At 43.2% G+C, this 24,498-nt stretch overlaps 1 protein-coding gene across 6 annotated transcripts in view; it reads left to right on the top strand.

The window, feature by feature from the left end:
* Positions 1–24,498, top strand: part of lpp (LIM domain containing preferred translocation partner in lipoma) — a 467,959-nt gene that overhangs the window by 374,057 nt on the left and 69,404 nt on the right. For all 6 annotated transcript variants that reach the window (XR_013579645.1, XR_013579643.1, XR_013579644.1 and 3 more), the window contains exons 7-8: positions 11,419–11,614; positions 19,729–19,898. Coding sequence is in view for 1 of the 6 variants with exons in the window: in XM_078564419.1 (XP_078420545.1) it covers positions 11,419–11,614; positions 19,729–19,898 (366 nt within the window). In the remaining 5 variants the exon portion in view is untranslated. The remainder of the gene's footprint in view (positions 1–11,418; positions 11,615–19,728; positions 19,899–24,498) is intronic.

Genomic DNA, 24,498 nt, shown 5'->3' with positions numbered 1-24,498 from the left:
CTCACCTCTTGAGTTTAGCTCTTTTGTCCATGTTTGAACCAAGGCTGTAACGAGGTCAGGAGCTGAGTGGCCCTGGCGGAACCCAAACTGGGCATCAGTGAGCAGGTTATTGCTAAGCAAGTGTCGCTTGATAGCGCTGTTGGTGACCCCTTCCATTACTTTACCAATGATCGAGAGTAGACTGATGGGGCGTTAATTTGTCGTAATTGAGTTCTGTTGAAGGGTCATCAGGGCTCGAAACGTCAACTCTTTTCTTCTCCGCCGATGCTGCCAGACCTGCTGAGTTTTTCCAGGTAATTCTGTTTTTGTTTTGGATTTCCAGCATCCGCAGTAGTTTTTTGTTTTTATCGTAATTGGCAGGGTTGGATTTGTTCTGCTTATTGTGGATAGGACATGCCTGGGCAATTTTCCACATTTCCGGATAGATGTGAGTGTTGTAGCTGTACTGGGACAGCTTGCTTAGGGATCCAGCTAGTTCTGGAGCACACGTCTTCAGTACTGTTGCCTCATGGATTTAATTAAGTGAAGAGAACTGCCTTTGAAACAATTGTTTCTGTCGACAAACCATTTGGGAATTTGCAGTGAGGCAATATATAATATCTTAAGCAACCTAAGTGATGTCTCGTCTCCTCCCACAACGCTGTCGTTGAAACTCTGGAAGCAGCAGAGCAAACAGCTCCGGAACTCAGCATAAATTATTCATGGTAGCAGGACAGGTGGAAAGAGCAATTAATAAAGCAGACAGTATCCTGGGCTTTATTATTAGGGGCATAGAGTACAAGAGCAGGGAGGTTATGCTGAATTTATATAAGACACTGGTTAGACCTCTGCTGGAGTATAGTGTACAGTTCTGGGCGCCACACTTTGGAAAGATGTGAACACATTGGAGAGAGTGCAGGAGAGGTTTACACGAATGGTTCCAGGGATGAGAAACTTCAGTTATGAGGATAGATTGGAGAGGTTGGGACTGTTCTCCTTGGAGCGGAGAAGGCTGAGAGGAGATTTGATAGAGCTGCTCAAAATCATGAGGGGGCTGGACAGAGTAGATAGGGAGAAGCTGTTCCTGCTCGTAAAAGGATCGAGAACGAGAGGGCACAGATTTAAAGTGACTTTACAAAAGAAGCAAATGTGACGTGAAAAAAAACTTTTTCACACTACGAGCGGTTCGGGTCTGGATTGCGCTGCCTGGAATTGTGGGGGAGGCAGGTTCATTCGAGGCATTCAAGAGGACATTAGATGGTTATTTAAATAGAAACAATGTGCAGGGGTACGGGGAAAAGACAGGGCAATGGCACGAGGTCAAAATGCTCATTTGGAGAGCAGGTGCAGACATGATGGGCCGAATGGCCTCCTTCTGTACCATAACAATCTGTGATTCTGTGATTCTGAGGTCTGAGTTTGAGCCTGTTTCAGTCTCACCATTCTCCTTACATGTTTCCTCAGATAAAAAATGTTTCATAATTTTCACCGAGTTTGGAATAGTCTGTAGCTGTTCCAGGTTGTGGGACTGCGTTCCTCTGCTGGTCAGCTCCCTACTCTCTGATCCACCCGGAATTATTTGCTGCCAGGGTGTCAGAGAGCAGGCAGTATTCTCAGCTCTGAGTCAGAAGGTGGTAGGTTCAAGTCCCACTTCAGGAACTTGAGTACAAAGTCCAGGCTGACACTCGCAGTGTAGTATTGTGGGAGTGCTACTCTGTCAAAGGTGCCACCTTTTAGATGAGACATTAAACGAAGGCCCTTTTTGCTCTTTCAAGTGGTTGCAAAAGGTCCTATGAACTCTTCAAAGATGAGCAGGGAAGTTCACCTCAGTGCCCTGGCCAGAGTTTACCTGTTATTAACTTATTGCTATTTGCAGGATCCTGTAAACTGGCTGCTGCATTTGCTACATTACAACAGTGACTACACTGCAAAGTAGCTCATTGGCTAAAACACTATAGGATGTCCTGTGGTCGGGAAAGGTGCTATAGGAATGCAAGATTTTCTTAAATAGGACCATGGTTAGACCGACACTCAGATTTTCTGTCAGGACCTCTCACACAAAACTGGTCCTGGCAACGTGTCCCCCACAGACTGTCCCCCACAGCCTGTCCCCCACAGCCTGTCCCCCACGGACTGTCCCCCACAGCCTGTCCCCCACAGCTTATCCCCCACAGCTTATCCCCCACAGCCTGTCCCCCACAGCCTGTCCCCCACAGCCTGTCCCCCACAGACTGTCCCCCACAGACTGTCCTAGGGATTACACACACACACACTCTGATCTGTAACTGTGTTATCCTGGGGCTTCTGAAGAATTCAAATCCTGACTTATTTTTAAGAAGTGTTTTTGACGAAGCTGTGAGTGACACGTGCAGGTTCATTAAATGTATGTTTCTTTTAATAAAAGATAGCACCTTTTACAGGGCAGCTTTGGGGAAATCTCTGGGTGGGCATTCAGCTAGGAACAGTCCTAGTCAGAGATATCTCGGTCTCTGCTGCTCGGATAATATTTACAGCTTTGGCTGGCCTGCCCTGGAACACACTTTCAGATGGTTTTCATTTCTGCAGCTTGTGCTGAAATAGATTCACCATTAACCCAATCAGCTCACTATCTCTGACAGCATTACTCCCCACACAGTGATTTGAGGGCACAAAGGTCCAAAGCTTCCTCCACTTTGCAATTGCTTCTGCCATCAGCCTGCAGTGAGCCGACAGAGACATGCCAAGGTGCTTCAGACAGACATCATCAGGCACAAAAAGATCCTGAACTAATGGAGATATTAAGACTGGTGACCTTTTTTTGGTCAAAGAGGTAGGTTTTAAGGAGCAACTTAAAGGAGGAGAGAGAGGTAAAGAGGTGGAGGGAGTTCCGGAGTGTAGGATATCCCCACTTCTGACCTTATGATGGAAGGAAGGTCATTGGTGAAGCAGCTGAAGATGGTTGGGCCGAGGACACTACCCTGAGGAACTCCTGCAGTGATGTCCTGGAGCTGAGATGACTGACCTCCAACAACAAATGGACAGGAGGCAACTGAAGGCACAGCCACCACAGTGGATTGATTGAAACCAGGGATGCTCAAGAGGCCAAAGTTGGAGCAACAGAGACTGTATGTGCGTGTCATCGTCTTACATTTTTACCCATTCATTCCATCTAGCGATCCAGTCTAGCACCATATAGCTTTATCATAACCTCAATCATAATTTTGATGACCTTTGGTAGGTTATCCTTTAACCCCCTACACTCTAGTGAAATAAAAGCAGCAACTTGCATTTGTATAGCACCAGTAATGTAGTTAACTGTCCCAAGGAATTGAACTGAATTGGAAAAAAAACATGACACTGAGCCACATGAAGAGATTTTTTTTTATTCAGTTACGAAATGTGGGCATCACTGGCTGGGCCAGCACTTATTGCCCATCCCTAGTTGCCATTGAGAAGGTGGTGGTGAGCTGCCTTCTTAAACTGCTGCAGTCCATATGGTGTAGGTACACCCACAGTTAGGGAGGGAATTCCAGGATTTTGACCCAGTGACAGTGAAGGAACGGCGATATATTTCCAAGTCAGGATGGTGAGTGACTTGGAGGGGAACTTCCAGCTGGTGGTGTTGCCATCTATCTGCTGCCCTTGTCCTTCTAGATGGTAGTGGTCATGGGTTTGGAAGGTGCTGTCTAAGGAGCCTTGGTGAATTCCTGCAGTGCATCTTGTAGATGGTACACACACTGCTGCTACAGTGCGTTGGTGGTGTAGGGAGTGAATGTTTGTGGAAGGGGTGGCAATCAAACAGGCTGCTTTGTCCTGGATGGTATCAAGCTTCTTGAGTGTTGTTGGAGCTGCACTCATTCAGGGAAGTGGAGAGTATTCCATCACACTCCTGACTTGTTCCTTGTAAATGGTGGACAGGCTTTGGGGAGACAGGAGGTGAGTTACTCGTCGCAGGATTCCTAGCCTCTGAACTGCCCTTGTAACCACAGTGTTTATATGGCTAGTCCAGTTCAGTTTCTGGTCAATGGTAACCCCCAGGATGTTGATAGTGGGGGGATTCAGCAATGGTAATGCCATTGAATGTCAAGGGGTAATGGTTAGATTCTCTCTTGTTGGAGATGATCATAGCCTGACACTTGTGTGGCATGAATGTTACTTGCCAGTTGTCAGTCTATTCTGGATATTGTCCAGGTTTTGCTGCATTTGGACATGGACTGCTTCAGTGTCTGAGGAGTCGCGAATGGTGCTGAACATTGTGCAATCATCAACGAATATCCCCACTTCTGACCTTATGGTGGAAGGAAAGTCATTGGTGAAGCAGCTGAAGATGGTTGGGCCGAGGATACTACCCTGAGGAACTCCTGCAGTGATGTCCTGGAGCTGAGATGACTGACGTCCAACAACAAATGGACAGGAGGCAGAGGGTAGGGATAGATGGAGTGTTTTCAAGTTGGTAGGCTGTGGCTAGTGAGGGCTACAAGGATCAGCCTTAGGACCTCAGCTATTTACAATCTGTATTAATTACTTAGATGAGGAGACAGAGACTAATGTATGTAAATTTGTTGACGGTACAAAGCTAGTTGGGAATGCATGATGCAAGGAGGACACAAAGAAGCTGCAAAGAGATAGAGACAGGTTTGTGACTGGGCAACAAGATGGCAGATGAAGTCTGTAGGAAGTGTCAGATTATCCACTTTGAATGTATGAATAGAAAAGCAGAAGATTTTTTGAAAGACATGAAATTTGTAAATGTTGATGCTCAGAGAGACTTGGCTTTACTCATACAAGGAACACAAAAGCACGCAGACACTGGTATGGATTGAGAATTGGTTAACAGAGAGAAAACAGAGAGTAGGAATAAAAGGCTCATTCTCAGGTTAGCAGGCTGTTAGTAGTGGGGTATTGTAAGGATCAGTGCTGGGGCCACAGCTCTTCACAATCTGTATCAATGATTTGGATGTGGGGACCAAATGTAATATTTCCAAATTTGCTGATGGCACAAAACTAGGCGGGAATCTGAGTTGTGAGGAGGATGCAAGGCAGCTTCAAGGGGATTTGAACAGGACAAATGAGTGGGAAAGAACATGGCAGATGGAATATAATGTGAATAAACGTGTAGTTATCCACTTTGGTAGAGAAAACAAAAAGTCAGAGTATTTCATAAATAGTGAGAGGTACACCAAGTCAGCAGGTATAAACAAGCAAGGTACAAACAGCAGGTACAAACAAGCAAGAAAGTAAATAACCCTAACCCAACTTCTCTCCCCCCACCCCCCACCTTAAACCAGCTTATATTTCACCCCTCTCCTAACTATACTCAGTTCTGCTGAAGGGTCATGAGGACTCGAAACGTCAACTCTTTTCTTCTCCGCCGATGCTGCCAGACCTGCTGAGTTTTTCCAGGTAATTCTGTTTTTGTTTTGGATTTCCAGCATCCGCAGTAGTTTTTTGTTTTTATCAAGAAAATAAATGGCATGTTGGACTTTATTGCAAGGGATTTGGAGTACAATAATAAGGAACCTCCCAACAACTGTATGGGACTTTGCTGAGACCACACCCAGAATACCGTGTGCAGTTTTGGTCTCCATATTTAAGGAAGGATATACTTGCATTTGAGGCAGTGCAGCGAAGGTTCACTAGATTGGTCCCTGGGATAAGAGGGTTGTCCTCTGAAGAGAGGCTGAGTAAATTGGGTCTATATTCCCTGGAGTTTAGGAACATAAGATCATAGGAAATAGGAGCAGGAGTAGGCCATTCGACCCATCAAGAATGCTCCATCATTCAAACAGATCAGGCTGAACATCTACCTCTTTAATTTTTCCCCACTATCCCCTTATCCCTTGATGTCAATAGAAATGGATAGATTTCTGTTTTGAACATGCTCAATGATTGAGCTTCCACAGTCTTCTGGGGTAGAGAATTCCAAAGTTTCACCACCCTCTGAGTGAAGAAATTCCTCTACATCTCAGTCTCAAATGGCCCACCCCTTATTCTGATACTGTGCCCCCTGATTCTAGGCTCACCAGCCCACAGTAACATCTTATCCACATCCACCCTGTCATCGCCTGTACGAATTTTGTAAGTTTCAATGAGATCACCTCTCATTCTTCAAAACTGTAGGAATACAGGCCCAATCTCCTGAATCCTTCCTCAAAAGACAATCCCACCATCCCAGCGATTAGTCTGGTGAACCTCTGTTGCACTCCCTCTATGGCAAATACATCCTTTCTTAGAGAAAGAGACCAAAATTGTATGTAGTACTCCAGATCTGATCTCACCAAGGCTCTATACAATTGCAGCAAGACATCTTTACTCCTGTACTCAAATCCTCTTGCAATAAAAGCCAACATACCATCTACCTTCCTAATTGCTTGCTGCACCTTCATGTTAGTTTTCAGTGACTCATGAACAAGGACACCCAGGTCCCTTTGGACATCAGCATTTCCCAACCTCTCACCATTTAAGAAATACTCTGACTTTTTGTTTTTTCTACCAAAGTGGATAACTCATGCTTATTCACGTTATATTCCATCAGCCATGTTCTTGCCCACTCATTTGTCCTGTTCAAATCCCCTTGAAGCTGCCTTGCATCCTCCTCACAACTCAGATTCCCGCCTAGTTTTATGTCATCAGCAAATTTGGAAATATTACCTTTGGTCCCCACATCCAAAACATTGATATAGACTGTGAACAGCTGTGGCCCCAGCACTGGTCCTTGCAATACCCCACTACTAACACCCTGCTATCCTGAGAATGAGCCTTTTATTCCTACTCTCTGTTTTCTCTCTGTTAACCAATTCTCAATCCATACCAGTATGTTATCCCCAATCCCATGTGCTCTAATTTCGTTTGCTAACCTTCTGTGTAGGACCTTATTGAAAGCCTCCTGAAAATCTAAATGCACTACACCCACTGGTTCTCCTTTATCTATGCTACAAGTAACATCCTCAAAAAACTCCAACAACTTTGTCAAACATGATTTCCCTTTTTAAATCCATGTTGACTCTACCCCATGATACCATTATTTTTTAAGTGTCCAGCTATCACATCCTTTTTAATAGGTTCCAACATTTTCCCTACTACTGACGTCAAACTGACAGGTCTGTCGCTCTGCAATCTCCTTCCCTTCCTTCTTAAATAATGAGGTTACATTTGCTACTTTCCAGTCCACAGGAACCTTTCCAGAATGTATCGAAATTTGAAAGATAATCACCAATGCATCCATTATGTCTATAGCCACCTCCTTCAATGCTCTGGGATGTAGCTCATCTGGTCCAGGGGATTTATCAACCTTCAATCCAATTAATTTTTTGAGTATTACCTCTTCAATACTAATTTCTTTCAGTTCCTTATTTTCACAATTCCCTTGGTTCCCTACTATTACTGGAAGATTTACTGTGTCTTCATCCTTGAAGACAGACAAAAATTAAATATTTATTTTCTCCACCATTTCCCTATTCTCTATTATAAATTCTCCTTCTCCGCCTGTAATATACCCACATTAAATCATACCCATTTGCCTCCATTTGCACCTTCAAATCATCTACCTTGTTGTGAATGCTATGTGCATTCTGATCGAGTGCTCTTAACTTTGTCTGTTTGGTATTATTCTGCATTCCGATCCTCTTTGATACTTCCCTTTGTTTTGTGTCTTCTATTTTTGCTTACTACTTTTCTACTTCCTTTTACCAGTTTTGCTTCCTTCCAATCTGAGCTCCCTCTGAGGTTCCCATCCCCCTGCCAATCTAGTTTAAACCCCCAAACAGCACTAGCAAATCTCCCTGTGAGGGCGTTAGTGCCAGTCCTGCTAAAGTGCAACTCATTCATCTTGAACAGATCCCACTTGCCCCAGAACTAGTCCCAATGCCTCAGAAACCTGTTGCCCCCCCCACCTACAACAGTTCTCAAGCCACATGTTCAATTGATCAATCCTCCTATTCCTCTGCTCACTAGCACGTGGCATTGGGAGTAATCCTGAGATTACTGCTTTTGAGGTCCCGCTTTTTAATTTCTTGTCTAACTTCTTAAAATCTGCTTTCAGGACCTCATCCCTCTTCCTACCTAATTCATCCATACCAATGCGGGCCACAACCTCTGGCTGATCGCACTCCCCCAGAAGAACACCCTTCAGCCGCTCCATGACATCTGTGACCCTGGCATCATGGAGGCAACATATCATCACATCTACAGCTGCAGAAACACCTGTCTGTTTCTCCTAATTATCCAATCTCCTATCAACATTGCCCTTCCACTCTTCTTTCTCTCCTCCTGTGCAGCTGAGTCATCCACTGAACCATGGACTTGCCTCAGGCTGCACTCCTCTGAGGAGCCATCACCCTCACCAATATCCAAAATGGAAAACCGGTTGGCGAGCGAGATCAACTCAGGGGACTCCTGCACTATCTGCCTGGCTCTCTTAGACTGCCTGGAAATCACCCATTCCTGCTCTGCCTGCATACTCCTAACCTGCAATGTGACCACCTCCCTAATCATGCTATCCGCATAGTTCCCAGCCTTGTGGTTGTGATGCAGTGACTCCAGCTGCCGCTAGAGTTCCACAGCCCAGAGCTAAATCTTCTGCAGCTGGTGATACTTCCTACAGATGTGTTTGTCTAGGACACATGGTGCATCCACGACTTCCCACATATCACAGGAGGCACATTTCACACGGCTCAGCTGCTTTGCCATACCTTAGAAGAATGGGGTGATCTCATTGAAACATTCACAATTCTGAAGGGGCTTGATAGGGTAGACAATGAGAGGCTGTTTCCCGTGGCTATCTAGAACATCTAGAACACAGGGACACAGACTCAGAATTAAGAGGATGATCACTTAGGACTGAGAGGAGAAGACATTCCTTCATTCAAAGCATTGTGAATCTTTGGAATTCTATACCCCAGAGGGTTGTGGATGTGCTATCAGTGAGTATATTCAAGGCTGAGAGAGATTTTTGATCTCTCAGGGAATTAAGGGGTATGGAGAGCAGGTGGGAAAATAGAGCTAAAGCCCAAAATCAGCCCATGATCGTATTGAGTGGCGGAGCAGGCTCAGGGGGCCATGTGGTCTACTCCTGCTCCTGTTCCTTATGTTCTTATGTAATTAACAAAAGAACCAGTGGGAAGACGAGGAGAAATCATTTTACACAGTGAGTTCTGATGATCTGGAAAACATTGCCTGAAAGTGTGGCGGAAACATGTCTTGGAAACATTTATAAAGAGATTCGGATAAATACTTCACATGGAAAATATTTTCAGGGCTATGGGGAAATGGCAGAGGTTGGGACGAATTGGACAGTTCTCTCAAAGAGCTGGCAGAGGCACAATGGGTTGAATGGCTTCCTCCTCTGCTGTATCATTCCATGATTCTATGATGTGCTGTTGTGTGAGGGATTGCGGTGAACTGTCATGCATTATGTAATGAAATTCCTCCACGCCATTCATCCTCTCCCCCTCTCCAACCTGGCCTTGCCAAACTTGGTGTCAATTTAAGGGTAATTTTGGGCTCTTTACTCTTACCCACTATTAAATTAGCACTTGCTTCTCTGACCTATTTAACATGTAATACTTCAGCCATTGGTACTTCATTCCATTAGCGGAAGCTGAACTCAGAGTCTGTCCATACAAGCCAGTGTCAAACCTCCTACTCCCCAAACCCCACATCTTCCATTTCCATTATCTAGTTCCATATTTACAAACATAAGAAATGGGAGCAGCAGAAGGCCATTCAGCCCCTCGAGCCTGCTTCATCATTCAATAGGATCATGGCTCATCATCTACCTCAATTCCACCTTCCCATACTGTTCCCATATCCCTCCCTTAGTGCCCAAAAATCTATCAATCTCTGTCTTGAATGTACTCAATGACTGAGCATCTATAGCTCTCAGCACAGAGAATTTCAGAGGATCACAATTGCTTGGCAAATGATTGTCTAAATAGGATAGGGGAGCAGAGGGATCCACAGATACACAAATCATTGAAAGCAGTGACACAGGTTAATTGAGAAAAAAACAAAGTACTCGGGTTCATTTCTGGAAAGATAGAATTGAAAAGCAGGGAAGTTATGTGCAACTTGTAAAGAACTTTGGCTGGACTATATTTGTTCACAGATCCATATTACAAAAAGGACACCAGAGATACAGGAGAAGGTGCAAATTAGATTTACTAGGATGATATTAGAACTGAGAGGGTATACTGATCAGGAAAGATTGAACAAGCTGAAGCATTTTTCTTTATAAAGGAGAAGATTGAAGGGGGACTTTAAGATTATGAAAGGATTTGGTAATATAGGTGGAGAGAAAATGTTTCTACTTACAGGCAAGACCAGAATTAGGGGCTAATGCTAAGATAGTCACTAATAAACCCAATAGGGATTTCAGGAGAAACTTTGGACTTGACTCTGTGGCATCTCCCACTGGGCTTGTTTTGAGCGGGCAGTACATAAAATATGTTGGGTGGCCAACCCACCTCCTTCCCACCCACCCCCGACCTGTTCCCCATAATACAGGGTGGGGGTTTGGTTGGGAGGTGGGTGCTGTAAGTCTGTAGACCTATTGAGATCCCTAACTGCCCAATTAATTGGCAATTAAGAGCCTCAGTTCACCTCCACTGTGATAAACCGCTGGGCAGTGGCAGAAGGGCCAGAATGCAAAGGTGGTTTTTGAATAGGCTTCTTTGAAAAGGTGGATGGAAGGGGGAATGGTGCACATCAGTCAAGGAGGTGTCCTGGGGGCACCCTCCCCAAGACATCACCCCCTACTTTGTTCCTCTCTGCTTGCCCTCCAAAACCCACACCCCACCCCTCCCTCCCCTCTCCTTAAGCTCTGCAATCCCTCCCAGCCTTAAAACCCTGGGACTTACCTGACTCCGGACACCATCAGAGATCTCGGTGGGCCTCCTTGCAGCTCCAGCAGTGCCCACCACTGGTCTCTGGTGCTGCTGGGACTGCTAAAGGTGCCGGCCAAGCAGATTGACCCTCAGCCTGTTTAGCCCAGCATGTTATTGCTGTGGAGCAGGCTTTTTAAAAGTTTGGGGCTGACATTCCTTCCGGGGAAGGGTTGAGGGTGGAGGAGTGGGGGAGGGGTGGGAGTGGGGGGGAGCTGGTGAGCCAGCTCTTCTCTACCCAGAGAGTGGTGAGAATGTGAAACTCGCTACCACAGAGAGTGGTTGAGGTGAATAGTATAGGTACGTTTAAGGGGAAATTGGATAAACACAAGGGAGAAAGGAGTAAAGGGACACGGTGATAGGATGAGATGGAAAGGGGTGGGAGGAAGCTCATATGTTGCATTAACACCAGCATAGACCAGTTAAGCTGAATGGCCTGTTTCTGTGCTGTAAATACGCTGGAATACTCTGTAGTTTCAAGAATTCTTGGAGAGACTCTGAGGGGAATGCAGTAATTTTTAGTTCTGGAATTGAAGTCAAAGGTGATTTCATAACCATAAAAACATTTTCTTTCTTTCAGAATGTCTACCAGCCTCCAGTTCCTGCTCCCATCCCTGCTCCAGTTTCCACTCCAGCTCCTGCTCCACCTCCTGTTGCGGTTCCCACTCAAGCTCCTGTATTGAGTGCGACTGGTGCAAGACCAGAGGATGAGCTTGAACGTTTGACGAAAAGGATGTTGTACGACATGGAGAACCCACCTTCTGATGATTACTTTGGTAAGGAAACCGAATGGAGGGCAATCCAAATTCAAATGGATTTCGGGAAGAGATTTCTCCCAATCTCCCAGTCTCACTAATTTTGTGACAATTTAAAGTTGATGAAGCTCTCAGCCCTGACTCCCCTATTCACCATCAAAACAATCCATTATTTCAAAAACCTCTTAAATCTCCTCTTTTCCATCTCAGCTCCAGTGGGAATAGTGCCAGTATGTCAAGTCTCTCCTCATAACTATAGTTTCCCATTCCTGGCATCACCCTGGTGAATCTACACTTGTCAGGCCTCTATGGTTTTAATGCTTTTTATATAATGGGACTCAAAACTGTACACAGTCCTCAAACAGTGGATTAACCCGGTTTTATACAAATTTACATGTATTTCCCTATCCATAAAATCCCGTCCGTTTCTACACTGATCTTCAGTTTGACATTTCATTTAATATTTCCCATTTAGTTCCAAACTTAGAGTCATAGAGCCATTTACAGCACATGTGGAGACCATTCAGCCCATTGAGCCCATGACAGCTCTCTGCGGAGCAATCCAGTCAGTCGCACTCCCCAACTCAGTCTCCGTAGCCCCACAAGTTTATTCCCTTCAAGTGTCTATCCAATTTCCTTTTGAAATCCTTGATTGTTACAGCGTCCACTGCCCTTGTGGGCAGCGAGGTCCAGGTCAATGCCACTTGCTGCATAAAAAAAAGTTCCTCCCCACATTCCCCCTGCATCACTTGCTCAAAATCTTAAATCTGTTTCCCCTAGTCCTTGCACCATCAGCAGCTCACCACCACCTTCTCAAGGGCAATTAGGGATGGGCAATAAATGCTGCCCCCAACGACATCCCACGAATGAATTAAAAAACTGCCAATGGGAAGAGTTTTTCCTCATCTACCTTATCCAAGCATGTCATAATCTCCATTTGCTCCAAGGAGAACAACCCCAGCCTTTTCAACCTAACCCTGGGACTAAAACTACCCATCCCTGGAACCATTCTGGTAAATCTCTGCACATTCTCAAGGACCTTCACACCTTTTCTAAAGTGTAGCGACAAGAACTGGATTGCATTTGGAGTTCTGTGAACGGTTTTGCTTCACCTGGATAAAAAAACGTGTGAGCTGCATTTATTGGTAGCCTGCGCTGTGTTGCTCAGCACGATCTAGTTATGGGAGTAGATTCACAAGTTACTGTGAATAAAATTAGCTCATGGACAATCTGCTTGAATAGCATTGAAGAAATGAAATATTGGAGAGTTTTAAATAAAGGGCAATCGATCTGTAATACTACCTTCATGCTCAGTCCACAAGTTGAAAATCTACTGCACACTCTTACTGAAGTGTGATGGAAGCAGTGAGAGTGACAGCTCCCCCTCAAAACATCCCTGTGTTTATATTGTACAATTTGTTCTGTTGAGACAAAATGAACATTTTGCTCTGGAACTTGGGTACTGAGTTGATGAAGCCCCCACGGATTACAGCTTGCCGCCTGTACACTGGGGACATTGCTGGCAGATGCAAAGCCGCTGTTTAGCTAACATCATTCCAATTGCTACAATTTGTGTTGTGAATATTTTTTTCAAGAATAGCATGACTCTTCCTAGGTTTGGCAGGGCTCCTGTGTTTCCAGGGAGAGGTTTAACTGTTTGTCTGTTTACATTGGTGATGGTGCTGTTCTCCAGAAATCTGCCGAGACAGCTTGGCTTTGCTCCATTTTTAAATCTTAGAATTATGCAGCACAGAAAGAGGTCATTCAGCCCTTTGAGCCAGTACTAGTTCTTTGAAAGAGTTACCCTGTTAGTCCCATACCTCTCCCTTTCCCCGCAGCCTTCATTTTTTTTTAAACCTTTTTTTTTTCCAAATCCAATTCCCTCCTGAAAGTTGCTTTTCAATCTTCTTTCACCACCCTTTCAGGCAGTGTCTTCCAGATCAGGACGGGAAGAATAAATCATTTTTTTTCCCCTTTCATCCAAGAAGCAGCTGGAATATGAAAGTGAGAGAGTTACACTTCAGTGAAACAGGGCTGTAGTCAGCCCCTATCTGGAGGGCCCCCCACCTCAGGATGGAAACACTGTCCCTGGAGGGAGGTGCAGTCAGATTCACCAGTATAATATTGCGGTTAAAAGCATTAACGTTTGAGGACAGGCTGCAGAGAATTGGTGTATCCCTTGAGTTTCAAAGGTTGGCGAGTGCTCTAATTGAGCCACAGGCACTGGACCCCTTTATCCGGTGTGCCGAAATCTAGAAGGACCCCAAAAACCAGCTATATTCGAAGCTGGTGCCCTGGGTAGCAATTTTAATAATGCCATTTTATTCTTTTATTTTTCATACTTTATTTTATGTCTTATAAGCAGAACCTAGGCCTAGGACCCAAAATCCATAAAATCCCCAAATCCGGCACACATCCGATCCCGAGCTTCCCGGATATGGGGCAGAATTTTACAGCCCCGTTTCGGCAGAGACGGGGCTGTAAAATGCGGCGAGACATTCTAAATCTCACTGACGACAGCGGGAACGTAAAATCCCACTGCCGTAAAATTCTGCCCATGGGGCCTGGTACCTGTATTTAAAAATGACAAAGGATTCAATAAGGTAGATAGAGAGAAACTATTCCCTCTGGTGGAGGGGGGAAGGGGAGGGGGAGTCCAAAACAAAAGGAATCATTTAAAAATTAGACCAGGCTGTTCAGGGGTGAAATCCTGCAGCAGATTTTCATGCAGAGGGTAGTGGGAATCTGCAATTCTCCCCCAAAAAGGCTGTAGACATAGATGGGGGTCAACTGGAGCATTCTAAATTGAGAATCCATGTGGGTAGATACTAAAGATAATAAAGAATCAACCACACCATTATACAGATCACCTAATAGTAGAAAGGAAGTGGAGGAAGAAACATGCAAACAAATTAGGGAAATTAGTAAAAGAAAATGGAAGAATAATCATGGGGGATTTTTAACTACCCAAAATTAATTGGCTGGAAGAGTTAGGTAAAGAGAACAAGGAGCTGGATTGTGTACACCCAATATTTTTAAAAACTCAAGAAGGGAGGAATTGCTAGTGGATCTTGTAATGAGCCAGAGCAGATAAAAGAAGTACAAGTAAAATTTAGGCAATAGTGACCATAATATCATATGACTTAAGATAATAATTGGAAAGGACTTAAGTATGACCAGCATAATAAAGTAGAGATAATCCCATTTTGGGGTTTGAGAATAAAACTGGGAAAATAAAATGGACAACAATATTGGCAAACAACGATGTAGAACGGCTCTGGGAAATATTTAAAACAGATCAACAGAGTCGAGGAAAAATATATTTTGCTAAAAGCAAAGATGAACTAAGTACAAATGAGACACCATGGATAAATAAAGGCATAAGGGAAAAATTAAAGGCAAGGAACGAGACAAATAAGTAAGAACATAGATGACAGGGGAAAGCATGACCAGGAAGAGTACAAAGAGATTAGGAGAGAAATCAAAATCACAGTTAGGACAACAAAGAGGCTATGAAATTAAATTATTGGAGGACCTAAAATAAAGTAGTAAAACATTCTACAGACATATCAATTAAGAAAATAAATTTGGGATGAGATTAGCGCCACTAAGGGTCGGACAGGATAGAATCATAGATGATGATAGCAATATGGTATAAATATGAAATAATTACTTTGCTTTACCAGGGAGTCAAATGAGGTAGAAATGGCATTTGAAGATGAGATTAGAAATGATAAAACCTCATTTAAAATAAAAAGAGCAGAAATATTAAATAAGCTAATCAAACTCAAAAAGGATAAAATTCCTGGTCTGGATGGATTGCATCCATGCATTATTAAATAAGTGATAGTAGAGGCACTATTACACATATTTAATACTGTGTTAGGAAATGTGTAGTGCCAGAACACTGGCAGTTGGTTAACGCTATAACTATATTTAAGAAACAGAGATAGAACGTGTCCATGAAACTATAAACCACTCAGCTTAACTTCCTTGCTAGAGGACAGAATAGGCAGATATCTAGAAACCAAAAATATAATAATGAATAATCAGCATGGATTTCAAAAAGGGGCTTGACCAATCTCACTGAATTTTTTGAAGAGATAATAGACAGAGTAGGCATGGATAATATAATCAATCTAGTGTGTTTGAGACACAAAGTGCTTTACAGCCAAGTATAGTCACTATTGTGATGTAGTAAATGAGTTCTTCTGCAACAATGTTAACCCCATCTTGAATATTCCCATGCTGGGAATTTCCATGAAAAACTGACACCATCAACATCTGGTTTCAAATGTTCCCAGGTGAAATTCTTCTAGACATCTTCTGAACTTGACCACGACAGTTGCTTGTTCTAAATGCAGATGGAGACGTGGCTCAATGGGCCCTGGATTCAGGCAGCATATATTTGTTAATCAGGCTGTCAGAAATACCCAGGCCCCCAAGATGAAAGATAAAGTATTGATGAAATGCAGGATGTGAGTTGCAGCAAAGTGTTTGCTGTCAAAGTACCTTCAAATAAATTAACTGATAGAATATAACATACATATGACCATATGAATTAGATGCAGGAGTAAGACATTTGGCCCAGTGAGCACCTTACTCCGCTATTTGATAAGATCATGGCTGATCTGACTCTTGCCTTAACTCCATTTTCCTGTCTACCCCTCATACCCTTTGACTCCCTTGTCAGTTACAAATCTCTCTAACTCAGCCTTAAAAAGATTCAATGACCCTGCCTGCACTGCTCTTTGAGGAAGAGAATAGTATCAAAGTTTACTGTTATCACCAAATTAGGAATATAACATATTATGAGCAAGCTTGTGAATGATTTTTCTAATTGGTTCATGGGATGTATGCAAGGCTGGCAGTTATTTCCCATCTCTAGTTGCTCTGAAAAGGTGGTGGTGAGCCACCGTCTTGAATTGCTGCAGTCTGTGTAGTGCAGCAGTCCCCATTATGGGGATCTTTTAAAGAAATTCTGAATATTGACCCGATAATAATGAAGAATGTTGATGTACATCCAGGTCAGGATGACTGGGGAGTTGGAGGTGATCTTGGAAGTGATGGTGTTCCCCACAACATTGCTGCTGCTTCTTGATGGTAGAAGCCGCGGGTTTGGAACGTGCTATGGAAGGCGCTTTAGGGAGTTGCTGCACTGTGTCCTGCAGATGGTACACATTGCTGCCACTGTGCACCAGTGGTGGAAGGAGTGATATTGAGTACAGTGACAGGGACATCAATCAAACAAACTGCACTGTCTTGGATGGTGTTGGGCTTCTTGAATGCTATTGCATCAGATTCACGGTCAGAGCCCTGTAAATGATGGAGAGATTTTGAACAGTCAGGAGAGAACACACTGGGTGCAGTGGATTCAACCTTTTACCTGTAGCCACAGTGGTGATGTGGCAGGTTCAGTTAAACATCAGTTAGTGGTGACCTCTAAAATGTTGCTGGTGGGGACACAGTTGAGTGCAGAAAAATGTAAGATAATAGGTAAGATAATGTAAGGTAATGGGTAAGAGTAGTAAACAGGTTATTATACGTTGTTAGAGGGAGGGAGGAAAGTGGAGCCACAATCAGATCAGCCATGATCTTATTGAATGGCAGAGCACCACCATCGGCGCACAGTAACAGCAGTGTGTGTACCATCTACAAGATGCACTGCAGGAATTCACCAAGGCTCCTTAGACAGGACCTTCCAAACCCACAGCCACTGTCATCTAGAAGGACAAGGGCAGCAGATAGATGGGAACACCACCACTTGGAAGTTCCCCTCCAAGCCACTCACCATCCTGACTTGGAAATATATCGCCGTTCCTTCACTATCGCTGGGTCAAAATCCTGGAACTCCCTAACAGCACTGTGGGTGTACCTACACCACATGGACTGCAGTGGTTCAAGAAGGCAACTCACCACCATCTTCTCAAGGGACAATTAGAGATGGGCAATAAATGCTGACCCAGCCAGCGAAGCCCACATCCTGTGAATGAATAAAAAAAAAGCTATCTTATATTCTAATGTCCACCATAGGTATGCAGTCCATATAAACCAATAGGCGACCTGTGGCCAGGCAAACCACACTCTGAAACTGTGACAAATGCCACCCCAAATAGATGCTATGGGTCTCTCATCAACTTCTCCCAGAGGCTTGTTACACCGTAAGCCAAACAGTCTCAACGAAAGGCCGAATGCTGCTCTTAATTCGTACGTTCATATGCAATGTAAGGAGATCATGTCAGAAAAGCAAAAGGAATCATAAGGCATAGAACACAAAACCAAGGAGTTAATGTTGAACTTGTCCAACATCTTAGTTAGGCCACAGTTGTATTATTATGCAAAACAATCTGCTTTCTGGAGCTATATTACATAAAGAACACAGTAAATGGTAGGGCACTGAGGAGTGCGGAGGAACAAAGGGATCTGGGAGTTCAGATACATAATTCCCTGAAAGTGGCGTCACAGGTAGACAAGGTTGTAAAGAAAGCTTTTGGCATACTGGCCTTCATAAATCAAAGTATTGAGTATAGGAGTTGGGATGTTATGGTGAGGTTGTATGAGACATTGGTAAGGCCAACTTTGGAGTATTGTGTGCAGTTCTGGCCGCCTAACTACAGGAAGGATATCAGTAAGATTGAGAGAGTGCAGAGAAGATTTACTAGGATGTTGCCAGGTCTTAAGGAGTTGAGTTACGGGGAAAGATTAAACAGGTTAGGACTTTATTCCTTGGAGCGTAGAAGAATGAGGGGAGATTTGATAGAAGTTTACAAAATTGTGAGAGGTATAGACAGAGTAAATGCGAGTAGGCTCTTTCCACTTAGATTAGGAGAAATAAACACGAGAGGACATGGCTTTAGGGTGAAAGGGGAAAGGTTTAGGGGGAACTTCTTCACTCAGAGAGTGGTGAGAGTGTGGAACGAGCTACCATCTGACGTGGTAAATGCGGGCTCACTCTTAAGTTTTAAGAATAAATTAGATAGATACATGAATGGGAGGGGTCTGGAGGGTTATGGACTAGGTGCAGGTCAATGGGACTAGCGGAATAATATTTCGGCACGGACTAGAAGAGCCGAATGGCCTGTTTTCTGTGCTGTAGTGTTCTATGGTGCTAACATCCTGAAACTTTCACTGTAATGGGAGAGTATGGAGTGAGCCAGTGAGGAATGGATTAGAGGGACAGGCTTTGTCGAAGTCATGTGTTTTGAGAAGATTTTTAAAGGAGAAAAGGTAGATTGAAGGGTGGAGGGATTCAGGAAGGAAGTTCCAGAGAGAAGGAAACAGACAACTGAAGGACCTACTTACACAGTGGGACAAGGAGGAGGAGGATACAGAAGCCCAGGGTCAGGCATGTCTGGGGGGAAAGGGGAATGGGACTGTAAGCGGTTACAGAGATTGGGTGGGGCAAGACATTGGAGGCTTTGAAAGATGGGTGTATCATTTTGACCCGGCATTACAGGATGGACATGAAGATACTGGAAAAGATGCCGTGTGGACTCACTGGGCTGTTTCCAGGGCTGAGGGATTCCAGTCGGAAGAGATATTTGATAGTTTTGGTAGCTTTTCATCAGAATGTAGAGGGTTAATGGATGAACTCATAGATGTATTCAAGATTATGGAGGGTCCTTTCTGGTAGTAAGGAAACTAGCTTAAGATAACCACAAATAAAATTAAAGGGAAGGTTGAAAAATATTTCTCACACAGTGGGAAGTTAAAAAGTAGAACTCACTGCCAGAAACTGTTATTAAAGCTAAATCCACACATTTTTAAAAAGGAATTACATAGTTTGTGCACAGCAAGCTCCCGCAAACAGCAATGAGATAATGACCAGATAATTTGTTTCAGTGATGTAGGCTGAGGGATAAATGTTGACAAATTGACCAAGACACTGGGGAGAACTTCCCTGCACTTCTTTCAATTGTAAAGAGGGCAGAGGGAGCCTCAGTTTAAAGGCATATCTGAAAGACAGTTTGATAGTTTAACTCAAGTTCCAACATTTACCCTAAGCAGAAGGTTGTATCTGACTGGCAATGGTTGATGCATAAAAGATATGATGCCCTAATTAACCATTTCTTTCCTGCACATGAAGCCGTTCTCCACCTGACAGCCAGGGTTTATTCTGGAACCTCTCATTGCAGGCTGCTGTGCTCGTTGTGGGGAGAGTGTTGTTGGGGAGGGTGCAGGCTGCACAGCAATGGACCAAGTCTTTCACGTTGATTGCTTCACCTGCGTGACGTGCAGTCACAAGCTCCGAGGGCAGCCCTTCTATGCTGTGGAGAAGAAATCCTACTGTGAGCCCTGCTACATTGTGAGTATCAGAACTAATTATTATAACACACAAAAGCGGGGTCTTTCATACTCACTTTAAAAAGAAACACAAATTCACAGGTCAGTGATCTTGACGCCAACAATATTGGCTCTGTAGCTGGATATTAAGGGTCCCTGACTCAGAATCCTGCCAGTCAGAGGTCCGGAAATGTATGTTTATTATTGTCCTTCATCCTTCCTAGTGTGACTTTCTTTGAATGCGCTCCCTCCTGCCCCCTTTCCCTCTGCACCCAGTGCCCACTCCTCCATCACTCAGCAATCCCCAATTTAATGGGAGCCTTGATTTTTCTTTCCAGAACTATTCTTTATTCATAAACTTTGTAAAAGTACATGACATAACAGTTCAAATTTAACATTACATAAAGTACAATCCAGATCGATTTCTTTCCATACAGAATGCGGCAGTCTGAGGTGCCTCACTAAAGCTACATTTACAGGTTATGTCAACAATATTCATTTCACGTCAAATGTACAGCGGGTTCCAGCCCCTCAGTGTACGACAGCGGGAGGTTTAGACTGTGGCCACTCTTCATTGAGCCTTTGCAGCGGCTGCCCCAAGCTTTAGTGTGCCCCTCAGCACATAGGGCTGGAGCTTGGAATGTGCCAGTCTGCAACACTAGGCTGTTGGCAGCTTTTTACATGGCAAAACTAGCAAGTTCCGGACATTCCAGGCACTCTAGATGTTTTCTTCCACCAAAAATATACTTTATACATCAATCTTAAAATTGCTGGCTATTCTTTTAAAAATAATACCCAGGGTTTGGGCATCACTGGCAAGGCCAACATTAACTGTTCATCTCCAGTTGCCATGAGAAGCTGGAGGTGATGATGAGATTTCTTCTTGAGCCACTGAAACAATTTGATATGACTGAGGAGCTTTGCTAGACCACTTCAGAGGGCAATTAAAAGCTAATTAGATTGGTGTGGGACTGGAGTTACATACAAGCCAGATGGGGTAAGGAAGGAAGATTTCTCATCTAATAGCTGATCTTTGGTGACATCATCCATAAACACAATTTTAGGTTCCACAAGTATACCGATGACACCCAGCTCTACTTCACCACTACCTCACTCAAACTCTCCACTGTCTCTAAATTATCAGACTGCTTACCCAACATCAAGTACTGGATGAGCAGAAATTTCCTCCATTTAAATATTGGGAGGACCTTAACATCGCCCAACTTCGCCCTGCTTAAGCTGATCTGCTGCTGAAACTCTCAACCATGCCTTTGTTACCTGTAGACTTGACTATTCCAATGGTCTTCTGATTGGACTTCCATCCTCCATCCGACCTCAGCTTGAGGTCATCCAAAGTTCTGCTGCCTGTGTCTATAGTCAAACCTAGTCCTGTACACCAATCACCCCTGTGTGCAGTGAACTACACTGCCTCCTGGTTGCATAGTGCCCCAATTTTAAAATTCTCATCATTGTTTTCAAATCCCTCCATGGCCCGGTCCCTCCCTACCTCTGTAATCTCCTCCAGGCCCACAAACCTCTCAAATTAAGGGAGGTGGTGGCATAGTGGTAAGATAACTGAACTAGTAACCCAGAGGCCTAGGCTAATGCTATAAAAACAATGACTCCAATCAGTATAGTAATTTGGAATACCTTTTGCACTGTAACCCAACCACTGTCCCCCAACCCATACTCTAATCCCCCACATACTTCAATGGGAATGAGTCTATGAATACAACAACGGAACCTGGAGTCAAAGGGCATTCAGTAAACATTCCAAATAAATTAGCCACCAAAAAATGCACTTTAGAAAGTAATGGAATGTTCTCACTGCTGAATTTAACAGCAAAATGTTTATTTAATTTAAAATAGAAATATTAAAATGCATCAGTTCCTGTAGGCAGCTTGTTCCAGGTTTCTATAAAAGAGATGGGAGATTGATTTACGGAGTGAAAAATGGCTATTTACATAAGAACGCAGCAACTTCCTCAATAGCAAATGGCAATGAAACATGTTAATAATGCAGAATCAGTCAGATACTAACAGCACCACAGCACCGAGTGCATTAGCAACCCAGAGTCTCCATCCATTGAACTGCACACTACAGTTTAACTGTCAAGTGTAATTGTGAAAGGAGTAGGTGTGCAAATTAGTCGAGTATTAGAACAAAATCAATGCTTTCTATTTCATCCACCGTCTTTGCGTTATTGTCCAGAGGCAGGAGGAGTATGTCAGTCAGGTGAGTTTCTTTAAAGGAGAGCAGCTGGTCATATTCAGGTGACATCAGTACAAAATCATAGAATTATGCAGCACAGAGAGACACAATTCGGCCCATTATGTCCCTGCTGGTATTTTGGTGAGAATAGTCATAACCTAATCCACTACCCCAATCTCTCCCCATGACCCTGTATCGATCCCAAATGCACACAGCAATCACATCAAGATGGATAAATTGATAGCACAAATAGAAATAAATGAGTATTATAAGATAGCCATTACAGAGACATGGTTGCAAAGTGACCAGGGTTGGAAGCTGAATATTCAAGGGTATTTGACATTTTGGAAGGACAGGATGAAAGGAAAAGGAAGTAGGGTAGTTCTATTAATAAACGATGAGATCAGTACAATAGTGTGAAATGACCTTGGTTCAGACGGTCAAAATGTAGAATTGGTTTGGGTGAACATAAGAAATAGCAAAGGAAATAAGTCACTACTGGGAGTAGTTTATAGGCCTGCTAACATCAGCTATGCTATAGGCAGAGTATACAGAAAGAAATAACGGGCTTGAAAGAGAGATACTGCAATAATTGTGGGAGATTTTAATCTTCTTATAGATTGGACGAATCAAATTGGCGAAAGTAGCTGGAGGATGAGTTCATAGAGTGTATTCAGGACAGTTTCTTGGAACAATATGTTCTGGAACCAAGCAGGGAACAAGCTACTTTAGACCTGGGAACTTGTAATGAGACAGGATCAATTAATAACCTCATAGTAAAAGATCCTCTGAGTAAGAGTGATCATAACATGATAGAATTTCACATTCAGTTTGAGGGTGAGAAGTTGGGGTCTGAAATAGTATCTTAAACTTAAACATAGGCAATGACAAGGTTATGAAGACAGAGTTGGCTAAAGTGGAATAGAAAGATAGGTTAAAAGGTAAAGCAGTAGAGAAGCAGTGGCAGACATTTAAGGAGATATTCCGTAACTCTCAACAAAGATATACTCCATTGAGAAAGGAGGGTGCTATATGAAGGATCTATAGCTAATTAAGGAAGTTAAGGATAGTATGAAAATGAAAGAAACAATGTAAAGATTAATGGTAACCAGAAGATTGGGAAAAAATTAGAAATCAACAAAGGATGACAAAAGAAAAGTAAAGAGGGAGAAATTAGAGTATAGGAGAAAACTATCAAGAGATATAAAAACAGTCAGTAAAAGCAAGTATAAAAAAAGGAAGATATTAGCTAAAGTGAGCATTGGGTCTCTAAGAGGGTGAGACTGGGGAATTAATAATGGGAACAAGGAAATGACAGAAACTTTGGACACATATCTTGCATCTGTCTTCACAGTAAAAGACAGAGAAAGCATCCCAAGTATAGGAGGAAATCAAGAGGCAAAAGGGAGGGAGGAACTTTAAACAATCATGATCATTGATAAAATACTAGAAAAACTAATGAGACTGAAGGTTGACAAGCCCCCTGGATCAGATGGACTCCATCCTAGGGTCTTAAAGGAAGTGGATGTAGAGATAGTGGATGCATTGGTTATACTCTTCCAAAATTCTGTAGATTCTGGAAAGGTCCCAGCAGATTGGAAAGTCACAAATGCAACACTCCTATTCAAAAAAGGAGGAAGACAGAAAGCAGACACTGTAAGCCAGTTAATCTAACATCTGTCATTGGGAAAATACTAGAATCCATTATTAAGGAGGCAGTGGTAGAACATTTAGAAAATCATAATACAATTCTGTTTGCTTTCCTAATTACTTGCTGTGCCTGCATGCTGACCTTTTGTGATTCATGTACAAGGATACCCAAAAAATCGAAAAGAAATGAGAGAGCAGAGGTGCAGGGTAGTGCAGAGGCAAACGATAATCAAAGTGTGACAGGAAGAGGCAGAAAATATAAGCAGAAGAGTGCAGCAGAAATTAGAAACAGAATGAGTAATAATGTTAAAAATTCAAGACTTAAGGCTCTTTATCTGAATGCATGCAGCATTTGTAACAAGATAGCTGATTTGACAGCACAAATAGAAATAAATGAATGTGACTTGATAGTTATTACAGAGACATGGTTGCAGGGTGACCAAGATTGGGAACTCAATATTCAAGGGTATTCGACGTTCCTGAAAAATAGGCAAAAAGGAAAAGGAGGTGGGGTAGCTTTGTTAATAAAGGAAGGTATCAGTGAGGTGGTGAGTAGTGATATAGGTGTAATAGATCATGATGTGGAATCAGTTTGGGTGGAAATAAGGAATAGCAAGGGGAAGAAGTCATGGATGGGAGTCGTCTATCAGCCCCCGAAGAGTTGCCTCACTGTAGGACAAAGTATAAATCAGGAAATAATGAAGGTGTGTAAGAAAGGCGCTACAATTGTCATGGGTGATTTTAACCTGCATATTGACTG

This window comes from Cetorhinus maximus, chromosome 19 (assembly GCF_964194155.1).
Source record: "Cetorhinus maximus chromosome 19, sCetMax3.hap1.1, whole genome shotgun sequence".
NCBI lineage: Eukaryota > Metazoa > Chordata > Chondrichthyes > Lamniformes > Cetorhinidae > Cetorhinus > Cetorhinus maximus.
Note: the sequence above shows the minus strand (reverse complement) of the source record. Positions and strands in the feature narration are given on the sequence as shown.